General features: G+C 38.4%; 1 protein-coding gene across 1 annotated transcript in view; it reads left to right on the forward strand.

Annotated features, from left to right (window-relative positions):
• Nucleotides 1-14,143, forward strand: part of igdcc4 (immunoglobulin superfamily, DCC subclass, member 4) — an 88,139-nt gene extending 73,996 nt beyond the window's left edge. Inside the window, exons 14-20 of the mRNA XM_087793271.1 lie at nt 1,486-1,613; nt 3,668-3,838; nt 4,417-4,551; nt 7,042-7,144; nt 9,262-9,487; nt 9,582-9,707; nt 13,184-14,143. Of these exons, the coding sequence (XP_087649397.1) occupies nt 1,486-1,613; nt 3,668-3,838; nt 4,417-4,551; nt 7,042-7,144; nt 9,262-9,487; nt 9,582-9,707; nt 13,184-13,666 (1,372 nt within the window). The 3' untranslated portion in view covers nt 13,667-14,143. The remainder of the gene's footprint in view (nt 1-1,485; nt 1,614-3,667; nt 3,839-4,416; nt 4,552-7,041; nt 7,145-9,261; nt 9,488-9,581; nt 9,708-13,183) is intronic.
• Nucleotides 14,144-16,377: the final 2,234 nt, after the last annotated feature.

Genomic DNA, 16,377 nt, shown 5'->3' on the forward strand with positions numbered 1-16,377 from the left:
ATGGATGGATGGATGGAAGGATGGATGGATGGATGGATGGATGGATGGATGGATGGATGGATGGATGGATGGATGGATGGATGGATGGATGGATGGATGGATGGATGGATGGATGGATGGATGGATGGATGGATGATGGATGGATGGATGGATGGATGGAAGCATGGATGGCTGGATGGAGGGAGGGAGGGAGGGAGGGATGGAGGGAGGGAGGGAGGGAGGGATGGATGGATGGATGGATGGATGGATGGATGGATGGATGGATGGATGGATGGATGGATGGATGGATGGATGGATGGAGGGATGGATCTTTATTGTCAGTCATTCATATGTACAACTAGCAAAATAACTCAAAATTAACTGGGGATATTTCACAAGATTAAAAACCGAAAAATTAGTTTTAAATTAAAAAGCAAAGGCCATTTAATTTAGCTTTAGTTTATTTTAAAATAACAAAAAGTTTATGTTAAAACCGAATAATAAGGGTGTAAATTACTAGTGATGTGTTGATGAAGCTTCATGAAACAGTGTCATTATGTTAAGAGTCCACTAGATGGCGTCTCTGCACTATTTTCCTTTAATTTTAACAACTTTTCTCATGAAAAATCATTTTTAAACTGATGGCGCCACCTACTGACCTCTGAACAACATGACACTGTTTCATGAAGCTTCACCAGACCATCACTAGTAAGTAGTCCCCACAGTTCTGTAGGAGCTCTGTAGAGAGAACCTGGCTTAGTCGAGTCACCTCTTTAGATGAATATTGATTTAGTTAAAAACAAATATACAAAATATATTCATAATTGAAGTCCATTCGACCAGAAGGTAACATTTACTATATCTTGTTGCAAAGTTGTCGGTTGGCCTGCTTTCCATTACTTTAGAAAGAGGCACACTTACATAGCAATACATTTATAAAAATAGAAGTTCCTTCAAAAGCTCTCAAGGAAAAGTAAAATAATAACATCAGGTTAGTAAAAATCTGTAGCATAAAATCTAGGTAGGTAGGTAAAACTTTATTGTTTTTTTCCAGTAGCCATCAATTTTTCATAAACAATAAAAAATAATACATACAAAATAAAATAAGAAGAAGAACATAAAGAGAAAGAACAAGATGATACAATCTAAGTCTAAAGATAAAGAACATTGATCAAAGAAAAATAACAAAGACAAAGGATACAAAGACTAACATAGAACAGAACATCCAGATACTTTCACTCCACTCCTGCCCCCGAACTCAGAATTTTACAATTTAATAGCCCGAGGAATGAGTGAGTCCCTGAGTCTATTTGTTTTGCACCTGGGTAGGAGCATTCGTGCACTCACAAAAAAACACAATACACAATAAAATAAGATAAAAGCAACAATAAAAAACTCATCAGAGCTTGAATGTAAATCCAACCTGACATTTTCAAATGTGTTTCTACTAAGAAAGTTACAGTAGAAGTGATATATATTAATTTGAACCTCCAATCTTTCCGGCAGCTCCGCTCAGGAGATCCTCCTCTCAGCCCTCAAGCCTTTCACGCGCTACGAGCTGGCGGTGCAGTCCAACGGCGTGGACGTCGTGGGACCCTTCAGCGGAAGCGTGGAGGAGGCGACTCTGTCAGACCGTGAGTCGGCGCCGAGCTCTGATTAATACGTTCGGCCATTTTTTTTCCATTCATCATAACATCAGTCTGGCCTCATTTTCATAACAATGACTTATCGAGCGAACGCGGAACAATCAAAAAGCCATTTAGGCAATTAGCTCGTCTGTGTCGAATTGCTTCATTTCACGAGCGACTGTGGAGACGTGACACGTTTTCTTACTGTTGAAGTGGAAGAACAGCAGGAACTCCTTTTTCATCTTCTGAACACATGACGTCGTGTGGCTCAGAATTAACTGAAATACCTTCGTCAATACGGTCAGAATTTACAATTGTTTTACATGTTTTTTTTAGTTCAGTTTTAGCTCAAGTTCATTTTCCTCAAGGATGAAGTTGATACTTAGTGTGAAAGTTAAACATTAACTGTTTTTAAACATTTGTTAATTAGAATAGAATAGAAGAATAGAAAATGTTTATTCATCCCCAGAAGGGAAACACACTTTTACAACAGCGCAGATGAAAAAAAATAAAGTGCAAGGAAAAAAAATAAATAAAAGAGATAATAAAAAAAAATAAAAAAAATAAAACGATCTTAAAAATATACAAATGATTTACAATATTAGAAATTTAACACTATGACCCTGGTCTCGAAAAGCGCTATATAAATAAATATTACTTACTTACTTACTTACTATTAACAAAATAAAATAGAATAAAAATAAAATAAAATAAAATAAAAAAAATAAAATAAAATAAAATAAAATAAAATAAAATAAAATAAAATAAAATAAAATAAAATAAAATAAAATAAAATAAAATAAAAACACACGAGAAGAATAAGAAAAACACACTACGGATTAGCATCAGGATATTTAAAGTAGAGAGTTAAATATCCTGACACCAGTTGGGATGAAGGACCTTCTATAACGCTCCGTCCTACACTGGAATTATTTTGTGTTTAGATTTTGGATGCTTTTTTTTCATGTTACTGCATTTATATATTTAAATGTTTATATTCAGTAACTTAAAATAAATGTATTCATTATATTTAAATAAATAATACATTAATATTCATGATAGGTATTTACATTATTCAATATTATTTATGTTTTTTTATTTATTTATTATTATTTACATTGTTGAACTCTTACTTGACTTACTGGTGCTTTTGTGTTTGCTATTGACTCGTCTTTTCTTTATATTTTATTTTATTTATTTCCTTTTCTTTTTTCAAGCCATTGTATCACCTTTTTCTTGATCTTTTCCCATCACATTGTTATTGTATTGAAATGTGTTTTGTTACTTTTTTCCTTGTTGTTTCATCTATTTGTCAAACCTTTTAAATTCTAATTATTTATTAGCTGTTTTCTTTCAATTTTCTGGATTTTTCCTTTTTTTTCCCAGAAAAAAACTACTTTTTTTAATTGATGTATTTGACTTTTATTTAGTTTTACTATGGCCTTTTTTCTAAAGCTATTCATAGTCCTGTAATCAGTTTTATTTATTATTTATTTTATTTTATATGTATTTATTTTCACCTTCTTTTAATTGTGTCATTATGCAGTTCTTTTCCATTTCACTTTTTATATGCGCAGTTGCAAATCTGGTTTATGCCACAAAGATAGTATTTCAAAATAGGAGAAAATACTTCTATTTTTGGTCTTCTTCATTCAAATACGATGTGTATTAAGGGTGAAACGATGCTCATTTTTCATCGAGGTCGTCTTCTATTCTCCATCCAACAACCCAAACCTCCATTAATATTAAGTTTTTTCCGACGTTACATTTTTGTTTTTGGTTCAAAACATGTCCTGGATTCACCAAAAACACTAAGTGTAGATGTTCCTCTCCTCACCAAGTGTTCCTCCTTTTTTTGTGGTCTTGTACCACATCATCACCTGAGCCGGTTCGCCCGTGGCCTCCCCCTATCCCGCCCTCCTAGACTCAGGTGGCGAGGACAGAAGGAGGCAGATGGGTGAAGTTCAATCCCCCCCCTGTAGGACTCTTTAGAAAAAGAATCCCAGCTCCCTCGCTTCGCTGCTGCTCCATAATTACCGAGCCGGTCTTGTCTCCCTCAGGGCCCTCAACACCGCCTCAGGACCTTCAGCTGAGCACACTGGGCTCCTCGTCTGTGCTGGTCAAGTGGCGCCCTCCACTGGAGGCCAACGGTATCATCGTCAGCTACAGCATCCTGTTCAGTGACGTCTTTAACCAGCCTGACAGCCTGTGGAGGAATCTTTCCCAGGATGGTGAGTCTGGCTGAAGATCTTTAGAGCATTATTTTTAACATAAATGTAATTTCAAAATGCATGAAAACCTTAATTTATAATATGTCACGACGATATTGATTAATTTAATCATTATTTTAACATCCAAAGTGCAAAATAAGTCATTAAAAATATAATAATTCCTCATTTATCTAAAGAAAGCGACTGAATTATAATATTAATCTTGTAAAATCCTAAAATGTGTTGCATCTGTATTATGAAACTAGCTTAGAAGTAAATGTTGAATCATTTATAGAGTCTATTATTTGCATGCATGTTGGTTAAAAATGATAAAAGTAAGTAAGTAAGAAAGTAATTTGTATTTATAGAGCACTTTTCCAGACCAGGGTCACAAAGCGCTTAAAAAATCAAAACAATACTCAATAAAATATATACTTTAAAGATCAAGATAACACAGAGAACAACACAGGAGTTCCAGAAAATCAAGGAAAAGCCTGAACAAATAAAAACGTACAAGTACAAGTAGTCGTTAAAAGTACAAAAGATAATTAATTTCCTCGCAATATTTCAACCCTCCTGACTCCCGTGTTTCTCTCCAGGAGAAATGACCAGCGAGGAGGTCCACGGTCTGCTGAGCGGCACCAAGTACTTCTTTAAGGTCGGAGCGTTGACGGAGGTGGGAGCGGGTCCGTATTCAGCGGCGAAAGATGTTCACACTCCTGTTCCCATGTACGGTACGTAGCCATGAAAAGATCGTGCGTTGACTGTGGTTTTGAGAACGAATCGCGGAAGCAAAACCCTGATAAGAAACTCTATAGGAAGAGTAGTCAGTTTCAGACGTCTTTTTTTTTAATGACAGCTTCTGTGAAAGGAACGGGGATAGCTCAACGTAGCTAATGGCTACGGTGCAAATAAGCACTTTCAATGTATTCTAAACAATCTTTTTATTGGTTTCTGAATTTGCAACAGAACGATTTTCCCTTCTACCTTACAAGTAGTGATGTGTTGATGAAGCTTCATGAAACAGTCTCATGTTGTTCAGAGGTCAGTAGGTGGCGTCATCTGTTTAAAAATGACGTTTTTTTAATACAGTTGTTCAAAACAAAGGGAAATAGTGCAGAGACGCCATCTAGTGGACTCTGTAAGTAATGACAGTTCATCGAACCATCACTACTTGCAAGTGAATATTGGTGATGTCTTCAACAATATATTAAAACTATGGTGTTAGAAGCAGAAGCTGAGTTAAAACGGATTAATTTCAGCTGACAAAAATTGTAAAATAAGAAAAAATTGAACGTGTTAATATGTATGAAATAGAACAAAAATGTTCAGTTAAATTATATTCATTAGAGCAGAGTTGGTTCAGGAGAAGTTAAAGACAAATGTTATGGAAGAAAAACAAATATGAATTTATATAAAATACATGTGACTAAAAAACTGTAAAAACAAAAGCTGTTGCTGATCAGAAAGATTAGCTTCAGCTAAAAGATGTTGGTAAGTGTGATAAAAAACGTTTACTTACCCATGAACCCTTTCTGCGGTTTTGTTCTCAACCCTCCAACAAAGAAAATCTGCAAAGTAGAGATTTCTCTTACGACTCTTTATAAAACCTCTTAACAAACTAATTATCATTTTCCAAAACTCCCACAGAGTTAATAAACTCTCAATAACCTAATTTTAACAACATGAAATAATCTTAAAACTTTTAATGCCGGCGTTCCAGAATATAAAAATTAAATAATACGAATGATATAAAAATACATGTATAAAATACAATACATTAAAATAAAATAACATTTGCAAATACATAATTAATCATTGCTAAATATATAATATAATATAATTTAATTAAAATCATGTTGATGATACGGACAACAGACGGGTAGAAAGAGTTCTTGAACCGGGATGTTCTGGACGGTTAAAGTAATTAAGTAAGTAAGTAAGTAATTAAGTAAAGGTTATTTGTTAAGCGCCTTTCTAGACGGGTAATTAACCATTAATTAACCTCGTAAATTATATTACAGCTCCTCTGATCCTGCTGTCTCTCCACCCTCGTCTGAAACATCGTTGTCCTCCATTTAAAAAAAATATCAAACTGAAGATTCAATATTTTGTAGTTGGTTAAGATCAGGGTTGTACGTCAGTGAAGGTGTCATGAGACGGAGTCGGAGGAAGTCTTTTTGGTTCTCGAGGTTAAGGGGAAGGAGAGAGAGTTTTTGTTGTCGAACAGTGTGAGACGAGTTTGTCTTTTGTGTGTGGTCCCATTCAAAAAGATGGTATTTTGTAGTATTGTGTCGATGAGGCTTCATGATACAGCATCGGTTGTTTAATGATACAGTGTCTTCATTTTAAAAGACCACTAGATGTCACTCTCTGCTTTATAATCTTTGACTCTGATCTACTAATTCAATGAAACATCATTTTCACTGAGGGTGACATCTAGTGGTCTTTAAACTGTATCGTGATACAGCATAAGCTGCTTCATGAAGCCTCATCAACACATCACTTGTAAGTTCACTCAAAAATCAAAGTGAAAATGAGTAAAAACAAAAACTCTAAATAATATATTTGTTTGTGTTTGTATTTGTTTTGTCTGTTTTTACTGTAAAAAATACAAGATAAAGTTCTGTGAAACAGTGACCAGAAGGTTAACCACGATACAGTCACTGACCACTGCATGTCTGACATTTATGGGATGTCTGTCGGCGTGAAAAGCGTAAATAAACTCCTTATTTGGACGATAATTAATGATTTTAATTGATCTAAACCTCTGGAGGGTTTCGTCATTGAGTCGTTTGGCTTCGGCCAAAAGGAAGAGACGACAAGAAACAACAGACTTCTTGATTCCATGTGTGCAAATATTGTCGCGGCAAAGAGAATAAATGAGCATCTTCAGTGATCTCCGGGGATTCCCTGCTCTCGCCGGGATCCTTCACAACGAGACGGAGTAACAGGTTTTTTTTTTTGGTTTTGCTCACTTGTGTCGCGGCGAGTGTGTGTGAGATCCCACGTGGTCGGTGGGCGGGCGAGAGCCTCGGCCATCTGTTTCATCCAGGCTCTGTTTTTCCGACTGCCAAAGATCCCCCGGAATACATGAATCTCAATGAGTTAACTGCTCAGTTCGCTTGTCTGCTCTCGTGTGTAAATAAACAAGGATTGTGTTGACTTTGATGGAAAAATAAATCAAATATCTTTGTTTTTTGTCTCTCTTTGTTGGGGAACAGAGCTGGACATCCACGCTGTGACCGGCATCATCGTCGGAGTGTGTCTGGGACTCGTCTGCATCCTTCTCTGCATGTGCTTCAGTTTTCGGAAGGGCAAGAGCAGGTACGAGTTCGAATGTATCGCTGACACAATGACCCCGAGCTGCCGTTAAAACTCAAAGAGATGTTGATCCCAGGGACACAGCGAACATCTCAACAGTCCATCTTTACACTGACACTGAAGCATGAAACAGTGGGCGAGGACTATGCAAACAGTGGACTCACCACTGCAGCCTCAGAAGGGAAAAATAACCAAGTGTGTGAAAGCTGCAGGGCTGACAGAAATCCCAGGTCGCTTTGTGCCTGTATGGATGAGTCACTCCCTTTTTTTCCCATGATGCCATGTGTCTGCGATTCACACAGATGTTGTAGCGCCATCGACAGGGACAATAAACCGCTTATCTATTATTTAAAGAGCAACTAATGCGTTGATTAAAGTGAGTCTTAAAAAGATGTGTGACTCTATTGTATCATCAGTGTCTGTTTGTACAAAACTCTCTTTTAAAATTGAAATATTGACGTTAGAAAATTATCTTAAGCTCCGCCCACTGAAAACATAATCTTGTTGACCATAACCACGCCCACTCTGCTGTGATTGGTCCAGCATCAAGGTTTGTCACGGCACGTCATGAATCCCGGAAGTCTCAAAATCCAAGGGACTTGTTGTATAAACAAAGCGGGGCGTGATAACAGCTGTGATTACTAATAGACTCTCGTAACTCTTGTTTGCCCAGATTTCAGAGCAACTTTATAAAGAAATAATTTGAAAAAAATGGTCATGATGAGGAAGTTACTGCATCTTGGAGACTTAAACATTTACAAAATGTGTCAGGAGAGTTGGAGTTTGATATTAGTACAGTAACAGTATCTGCTTGGACATACTGTGCTGGTGTAAATACAAAACAAAACCAATACAATACCTGCAGTGCTCAGAGGAGGCAGTGGAAAAAGACAATACAGTTTTCAAGCAATTTTAGCAGGAGATTTAGTTAATTCTCCACACTTTTACAAACAAGTCTGCTTACAAAGGATGAGCATCAACTGGGGTCATTTTGCTGGACCTATTTCCGAAGGGCAAAGTCCAGGAGCCTCATGTACTAAGAGGTTATACGCACAGAAAAACGTGCCGACCCACCTTTTACGTCAAAGTCCATAGGTATCAATAATGAAAAGAGCGTTAAAAAGTTTGTAATTCCCACAAGTCTGTAGGTGGCGTAAGCCCGGATCAGATGCTCAGATGCATGTCAGCCTCACTAGTCACGTTGAGATGTTCACCAGAGTTACATTAACCATCAATATTGATCTTAAATTAACACACTGTAGTTGAAGTTACACGAGTAGATATTAAATTATTCACAAACTTATTCATATGTTCTCATTCACCAAATTGATAAATCTGTATTTCTTAAGACAACATTGATCGTTTTATACTGAATATTTTAATCCGCTATTTTAGGAAAAGTGCCTAAATTCGTGTCACGCACAGATTCATACTTCCAAATATTTTTGTGCTGCGCCATCTTCTTGATTTCAGTTTCCGGACATATTTAGTAGAAGATTTACTAAGTTCTTAGTACATGAGGCCCCTGGTAATCTGCACTAGGATCACTGGCATCGGGACGGACTAAAATCTTTACCTTTCCTCGTCATCTTAGTTTTTTAGGTTTGTTCTCCTGCAGGCAACAGATCCACTTTGACCAAAACAAATCTTCATGACTTTTTTTGACTTGAAGCATCAGACGTGAATCATTTTCTTTGTTATATTATAAAAACAATTCATAATTCCTTCTTATTTTTCTTATGAATAGTGTAAAATAGCGGATAAAAAATATTCATTATAAAATGATCAACGTTTTCTTTATAAATACAGACTAATTTTGCGAATGAGAACATATTAATATGTTTAATAAGTAAACTACTGTGTGTTCATTTATGATCAATATTGATTGTTAATGTAACTCTGATGTGAACATCTTAACATGGCCACTGAGGGCCACTAAAACCCCTTAGTACATCAGTCCCCTAGTAATCTGCACTAGGATCACTGGCATCGGGACGGACTAAAATCTTTACCTTTCCTCGTCATCTTAGTTTTTTAGGTTTGTTCTCCTGCAGGCAACAGATCCACTTTGACAACGTCGGATTGTATTTCACCCCTTGTTTCTTCTTGGAACCCAACAGGGAGGTGCATGGTGGCTTGGACTCCACATCTGTGGCCCTTCAGTACAGGAGAGGAGGCTACCCGACTCCGGCGGACATGACGGGCTGCACCGATGCCCACGAGCTGGACACGCTGGTGCCTCAGAGCGGCCAAGACTCCATCCAACAACGCCACCAGTCCCAGGAGGAGCAAACCTTGCTGGCGGCGTCGGGAGATCTGGAGGACGACCTTGCGTCTGAGCTGAAGGTAAAAAACCCCAGCGGTTGAAATCCTCTCTCACATTAATCGCCGGGATAACCTCTTTATCTACTGTGCATCCACTGTGCTGTTAACCTTGCAGGCTGCTTGGAACGGCTCTGTGAGTCATAACTGGGCCAACAGAATCACTCGGTACAGGGACACCATAACAGAGGACTCTCCCAAACTCATTAACGGAGCTCTCACCATAACTAATGATAACGTCACGGTAAATGGATCGACCAAATCAAATGTTTATTTACCTAACGGTTGACCTGTCTCACTAACTCTAGCAGTCATTAGCACTAATGGCATGTGTGGTCGTGAAGCTCTGATCTGTCTCTGAGATGACATGTGTGTGTGTTGAAGGATCTGGACGGTAATGGCCTGAAGTCACGAGGCGACACTTTGTCATCTTTATTTTGAACGTCTCTGCACTTCATTTGAAAATGATTCTCTGATGTAGATTCAAATGAGAATCCTTCACTCGGTAGTGTCAGGATATTTAAATTAGATATACATTTATTTAGAGTTTCTTTGCAAACACATAACAAACACAAAATACTACATAAACACATGTGAAATTCTTGAATGCATGTAAATGAAATATTCTTCTGCACACGTGTGAAATCATCTCATGCACACGTGTGAAGTCGTCTCATGCACACGTGTGAAATCAACTCATGCACACGTGTGAAGTCGTCTCATGCACACGTGTGAAATCAACTCATGTACACGTGTGAAGTCGTCTCATGCACACGTGTGAAATCATATCATGCACACACGTGAAATCATCTCATGCACACGTGTGAAATCATCTCATGCACACGTGTGAAGTCATTTCATGCACACGTGTGAAGTCATTTCATGCACACGTGTGAAATCATTTCATGCACACGTGTGAAATCATCTCATTCACATGTGTAAAATTATATCATGCACATGTGTGAAATTATATCATGCACACACGTGAAATCATTTTATGCACATGTGTGAAGTCATTTCATGCACACGTGTGAAATCATCCGATGCAAACGTGTGAAACCATCTCATGTACACGTGTGAAGTCATTTCATGCACATGTGTGAAGTCTTCTCATGCACACGTGTGAAATCATCTCATGCACACGTGTGAAGTCATTTCATGCACATGTGTGAAGTCTTCTCATGCACACGTGTGAAACCATCTCATGCACACGTGTGAAGTCATTTCATGCACACACGTGAAATCATCTCATGCACATGTGTGAAGTCATTTCATGCACACGTGTGAAGTCATTTCATGCACACGTGTGAAATCATCTCATGCACACGTGTGAAGTCATTTCATGCACACGTGTGAAGTCATTTCATGCACACGTGTGAAATCATCTCATGCACACGTGTGAAATCGTCTCATGCACACATGTGAAGTCGTCTCATGAACACGTGTGAAATCCTCTTATGCACACATGTGAAATCATCTCATGCATAGGTTTGAAATCATGTCATGCACACGTGTGAAATCATCTCATGCACACACGTGAAATCATCTCATGCACACGTGTGAAATCATCTCATGAACATGTATGAAATCGTCTCATGCACACGTGTGAAATCGTCTCATGCACACGTGTGAAATCATCTCATGAACATGTATGAAATCATCTCATGAACATGTATGAAATCATTTCATGCACATGTGTGAAATCATCCGACATGAAATCATCTCATGCACACGTGTGAAATCATCTCATGCACACGTGTGAAATCGTCTCATGCACACGTGTGAAATCATCTCATGAACATGTATGAAATCATCTCATGCACACGTGTAAAATCATCTCATGCACATGTGTGAAATCATCCGACATGAAATCATCTCATGCACATGTGAAATCATCCGACATGAAATCATCTCATGCACACGTGTGAAATCATCTCATGCACACGTGTGAAATCGTCTCATGCACACGTGTGAAATCATCTCATGCACACGTGTGAAATCATCTCATGAACATGTATGAAATCATCTCATGCACACGTGTGAAATCGTCTCATGCACACGTATGAAATCATCTCATGCACACGTGTGAAATCATCTCATGAACATGTATGAAATTATCTTATGCACATGTATGAAATCATCCGACATGAAATCATCTCATGCACACGTGTGAAATCATCTCATGCACACGTGTGAAATCGTCTCATGCACACCTGTGAAATCATCTCATGCACACGTGTGAAATCATCTCATGAACATGTATGAAATCATCTCATGCACATGTGTGAAATTATCCGACATGAAATCATCTCATGCACACGTGTGAAATCATCTCATGCACATGTGTGAAATCGTCTCATGCACACGTGTGAAATCATCTCATGAACATGTATGAAATCATCTCATGCACACGTGTGAAATAATCTCATGAACATGTATGAAATCATCTCATGCACACGTGTGAAATCATCTCATGCACACGTGTGAAATCATTTCATGCACATGTGTGAAATCATCTCATGCACACGTGTGAAATCATCTCATGCACACGTGTGAAATCATTTCATGCACATGTGTGAAATCATTTCATGCACACGTGTGAAATCATCTCATGTACACGTGTGAAATCATCTCATGCACACGTGTGAAATCACATCATGCATAGGTTTGAAATCATCTCATGCACACGTGTGAAATCATCTCATGCACACGTGTGAAATCATTTCATGCACATGTGTGAAATCATCCGACATGAAATCATCTCATGCACACGTGTGAAATCGTCTCATGCACACGTGTGAAATCATCTCATGAACATGTATGAAATGATCTCATGCACACATGTGAAATCGTCTCAAGCATAGGTTTGAAATCATATCATGCACATGTGTTAAATCATCCGACATGAAATCATCTCATGCACACGTGTGAAATCATATCATGCACATGTGTTAAATCATCCGACATGAAATCATCTCATGCACACGTGTGAAATCATCTCATGCACACGTGTGAAATCGTCTCATGCACACGTGTGAAATCATCTCATGCACACGTGTGAAATCATCTCATGAACATGTATGAAATCATCTCATGCACACATGTGAAATCGTCTCAAGCATAGGTTTGAAATCATATCATGCACATGTGTTAAATCATCAGACATGAAATCATCTCATGCACACATGTGAAATAATGGCATATACACGTGTGAATCTCTAATACATGCTATTCCCAAAAAGTAAAAGCTCATACTCACTTGCTCGCACCAGTGAAGGCAATAACATGTCACGTATACAAATATTAGATTGTCTAAAAACCCACACATAATAACACCTCTATGCTTTGGTCACTAGAAAGTCATATAATTGACACAAAATAAATACATTAAACAACACGTTAAATAACAACTCATGTAACACAACATGTTCTTCACACGTCTTTACATGACACAAGTGAATGGATCAGATCACATGAAGCAGGTGATTGATCTGGACCGAAGTGTCTATAAAGACGTTCACTTGAGAAGTGCATCAGAACACACAGTGGATTGCAGAACAAAATAAAAATGGAATTCACGCACGTGGCTTTCATTAGAATGCTAAAAAAAAGAAGTCGTTTTCATAACTTGCTGCTACAATCTTACTGTGCTTGTGTAGATCAAAGTCTGTTTTCTTGCACCAGTGGATTTGTGCGTAAGCGTTTCTCTTTCTTTTGCAGGATCTGGACAAAAGGCTGTGCGCCGTCGTCTCCACCAACCAGGTGGAGGCGGAAGTCATCGTTCACTCTGAGCTGATGGACCTCGGGAAAACCAAGGCGGACCACGAGAACGACGGGAAGAGTGGGCCCTCATTACCAGCGGACCGGTATTCTCTGGTGAGCCTGCCCGCCGAGGACGAGGCTCCGGCGAGCCCCCGAAGCCCCTCGAGTCTTCCTTCGATCAAATCGGTGGCTTATCCCAGCAAGGAGCAGGAGAGCAAGACACAGCGGCCGAACGCCGATCTGATGCGGCACCAGGACGCGGGGCTGACTAATGGGTTCCACTCGCCTAAGACTTTGTGCCCTGTGCTGGAAAACGGGGGCTCGAGACATTGCCCCTCCGCCCCGGGGAGATCCATCTCCGCCGGGCTGCCCTCATCCCCCTTTGTGAGCGCTGGTCTCGTAAACTCTACCTCAACGACACACAGTTTCCTGTGCCCGTAATGGAAGTTTTCCAGTTGCCAGACTTCTTCCTTAAACTTGTTTCATACATGTACATACGAACACACACACACACACACATATATATATATAGATATATAACTATATTATTTGTTTTCCGTACATCTTCCTTCATCCTGGAAGGAAGGTCGGCAGGAAAACCTTTTCCCACTCGGCCGAGACTCGCTTCCGCTCAAGACGTCCTCGGCTGGTGAAGAGAACAAGCGCTCAGACTCACCGAGAAGACGAGAGGAAGCCTGGATCAGCTCAAGCATGCGGTCCGGAATCAACAGTGGCACAGAGGAGTCAGCCTTTTTTAAGAGCAACCGGTGTCACATTCTCGACAGCCTCGTGCCGTCTCAGGGTCCACACACACACACACACACACACACACACCCCCCCCCCCCACACACACACACACACACACACACACACACACACACACACACACACACACACACACACACAGAGTCTGTAAAAGCTGTCTTAACAGTCGCTCACGTATTCGGACAAAAACCTCCCGAGGTCAGGTGCAGGTTCTCAGGTGTCCACTCCACGGGCACAGCTTCTGTACGTTTCTATCAATAACAAAACCTGTGATGGCGAAAGAAATGATTGTGTTTTTTTGTTTTTTTTCATGTGTATTAAGAGGAGAATTGTGTAAACCAGAGGGTGCTATTCATTGCTTCTGAAAAAGAAACCGATAAGCACAAAAATCATTTCCAAATTTTAAAAGAATGAGCAGGAAAAGTTTTATTAAAAGAGTTTTTCAACATTTCAATTTAATGATTTATATATTTTTTATATCATTTAAGATCAATCAACCGAATCCAACAGCATTTGCTTCCGTAACACATAGTAGGCGAAGAAGAGTTGAAGTGCTTACCTAGAATTGACTGAAGACAACCTTAACATATTTATATATATATATATATATATATATGTATATATGTATAATTCTCCTTTAAATAATTTAAGCCATTTATGAGTTTTATTGACGTGAATTATTTCGCAGACAGCACTTTTGAACACTGGGGATTGATTTAAACTTCTAAAATCCTATAAAAAAAATATTCTATTTTATACAAACTTTGTATGGAAATCACTTAAATAATAAAAACAAAAAACATTTTATAATTGGAAATAGAAAGTGATAATATTCAGCCAATATTTGTTAAGAGAAAAAATGTAAAACACATGTCACAAAAAATATGTTGCACCAATAATTTAACAGGAATAAACCAGAGAAAGCTTTGATGTACATGGTAAACATTAACCTTGATTGACAAGTGACAAGTTAATACGCAATTGTCATTGACTCAACATCAGTGATGAAACTCAACACGACACGGAGACATCAATTGATTTAATTAAAGGTAGAAATCCACCAAACATTTTCATTTTATGATCTATATATTTTATCATTGATAGCAATAGATTGAATCTGACAGCAGGTGGGAGGAGCTTAACTAAAGGTACTTGCATCACACACACTATAGGCGAAGAAGAGTTGCTTGCAAGAAGACTCAAGACAACTTTAAAACATGTCTGCATCAAGGTGATGATTAGGAACATTTGAATATTATTTGTAATCTGTAGAGACATTTTTTTATAGTTTTTTTTTGCAGACAGAACTTTAGTACCTAAACTGAAATCCAATAGAAAAACATCTACACTTTTTTTTCACCAAATTCTTCAACCTTTCACTCTTTTAAGGAACTTAAAAAGATACACATTTTCAATCATGAATGAGTTTCATTGACATGTTGAATGACAGACAATCTTATTTGACCACAATTAAAAGAAAACCACAAACGCGTGTGTTCAAATTACTGCCGTTCTCTAAGCTGCTAAAACTGTGTGGTGATCCTGTAATTACATTTTGTTTTATGATAGAGACGACTAACATTTGTGTCCAAATCTGTTTACACAGTTCTCCTGCAAGTTAGCCAGCATTGGGTTTGTGCAGTGTCAACGTATCACTGGTGCATTCCTCCAACAGCACTACCTCATTTCCTTTTTTCAGGACGGTTCCTTGTCAATATTTTACTGTTATTTTCTGGTCATTTTGATTTGACCGCCTCTTTTTTCGGCGGGGAAATTCTGGTTCCGACACCGACTGTATCGTGGTCACGTTATACGCTTCAAAACTTCCTGACAACTCTGAGATACCTTTTTAAAAATGTTTCGATTGCCTGGTTTGTCGAAGCCAGAGCAGGGAGAGGAGGATGTATGGTCGGAGCTCGATGTGTTTTTTAATGCATGATTGAGTATCGCTTTATTAGCCTTGCAATGTTTGGATATTCAACCCACTCGCTCGTCCTTTTCACGGAACATGGAACTGTGTCATTTAGCAGTTATGGTGTCGAAGAACGATGCTTGAAGGGTCCGTAGATTTCATGTTGGGTTAATTAGGCGTGACGTACATCCATCAACGGCGGACAAAAACGTGTTGTGGTTACAGAGAACATTTGAAGGTTATGACAACGTCGCCTCAGAGTTTTAGGGGTTTTACTGCAAGACTTCTTCATTTTACGAAGAAAGAGTAAAGTGGATATGAGAAAATGTTTGACCTTTTTGTTGGTAAACTTGAATACCATCTGGTGAAGCGAGTATTAGAGTTTTTGATACTGAAATTAATCTTATATTTTAGACAATCCTGATCTTTTTAAATCTTACTTCGTAGAGTTGTACTTTTCAAGTTTTTTATTATA

This window comes from Callionymus lyra, chromosome 6 (genome assembly GCF_982586985.1).
Source record: "Callionymus lyra chromosome 6, fCalLyr1.hap1.1, whole genome shotgun sequence".
NCBI lineage: Eukaryota > Metazoa > Chordata > Actinopteri > Syngnathiformes > Callionymidae > Callionymus > Callionymus lyra.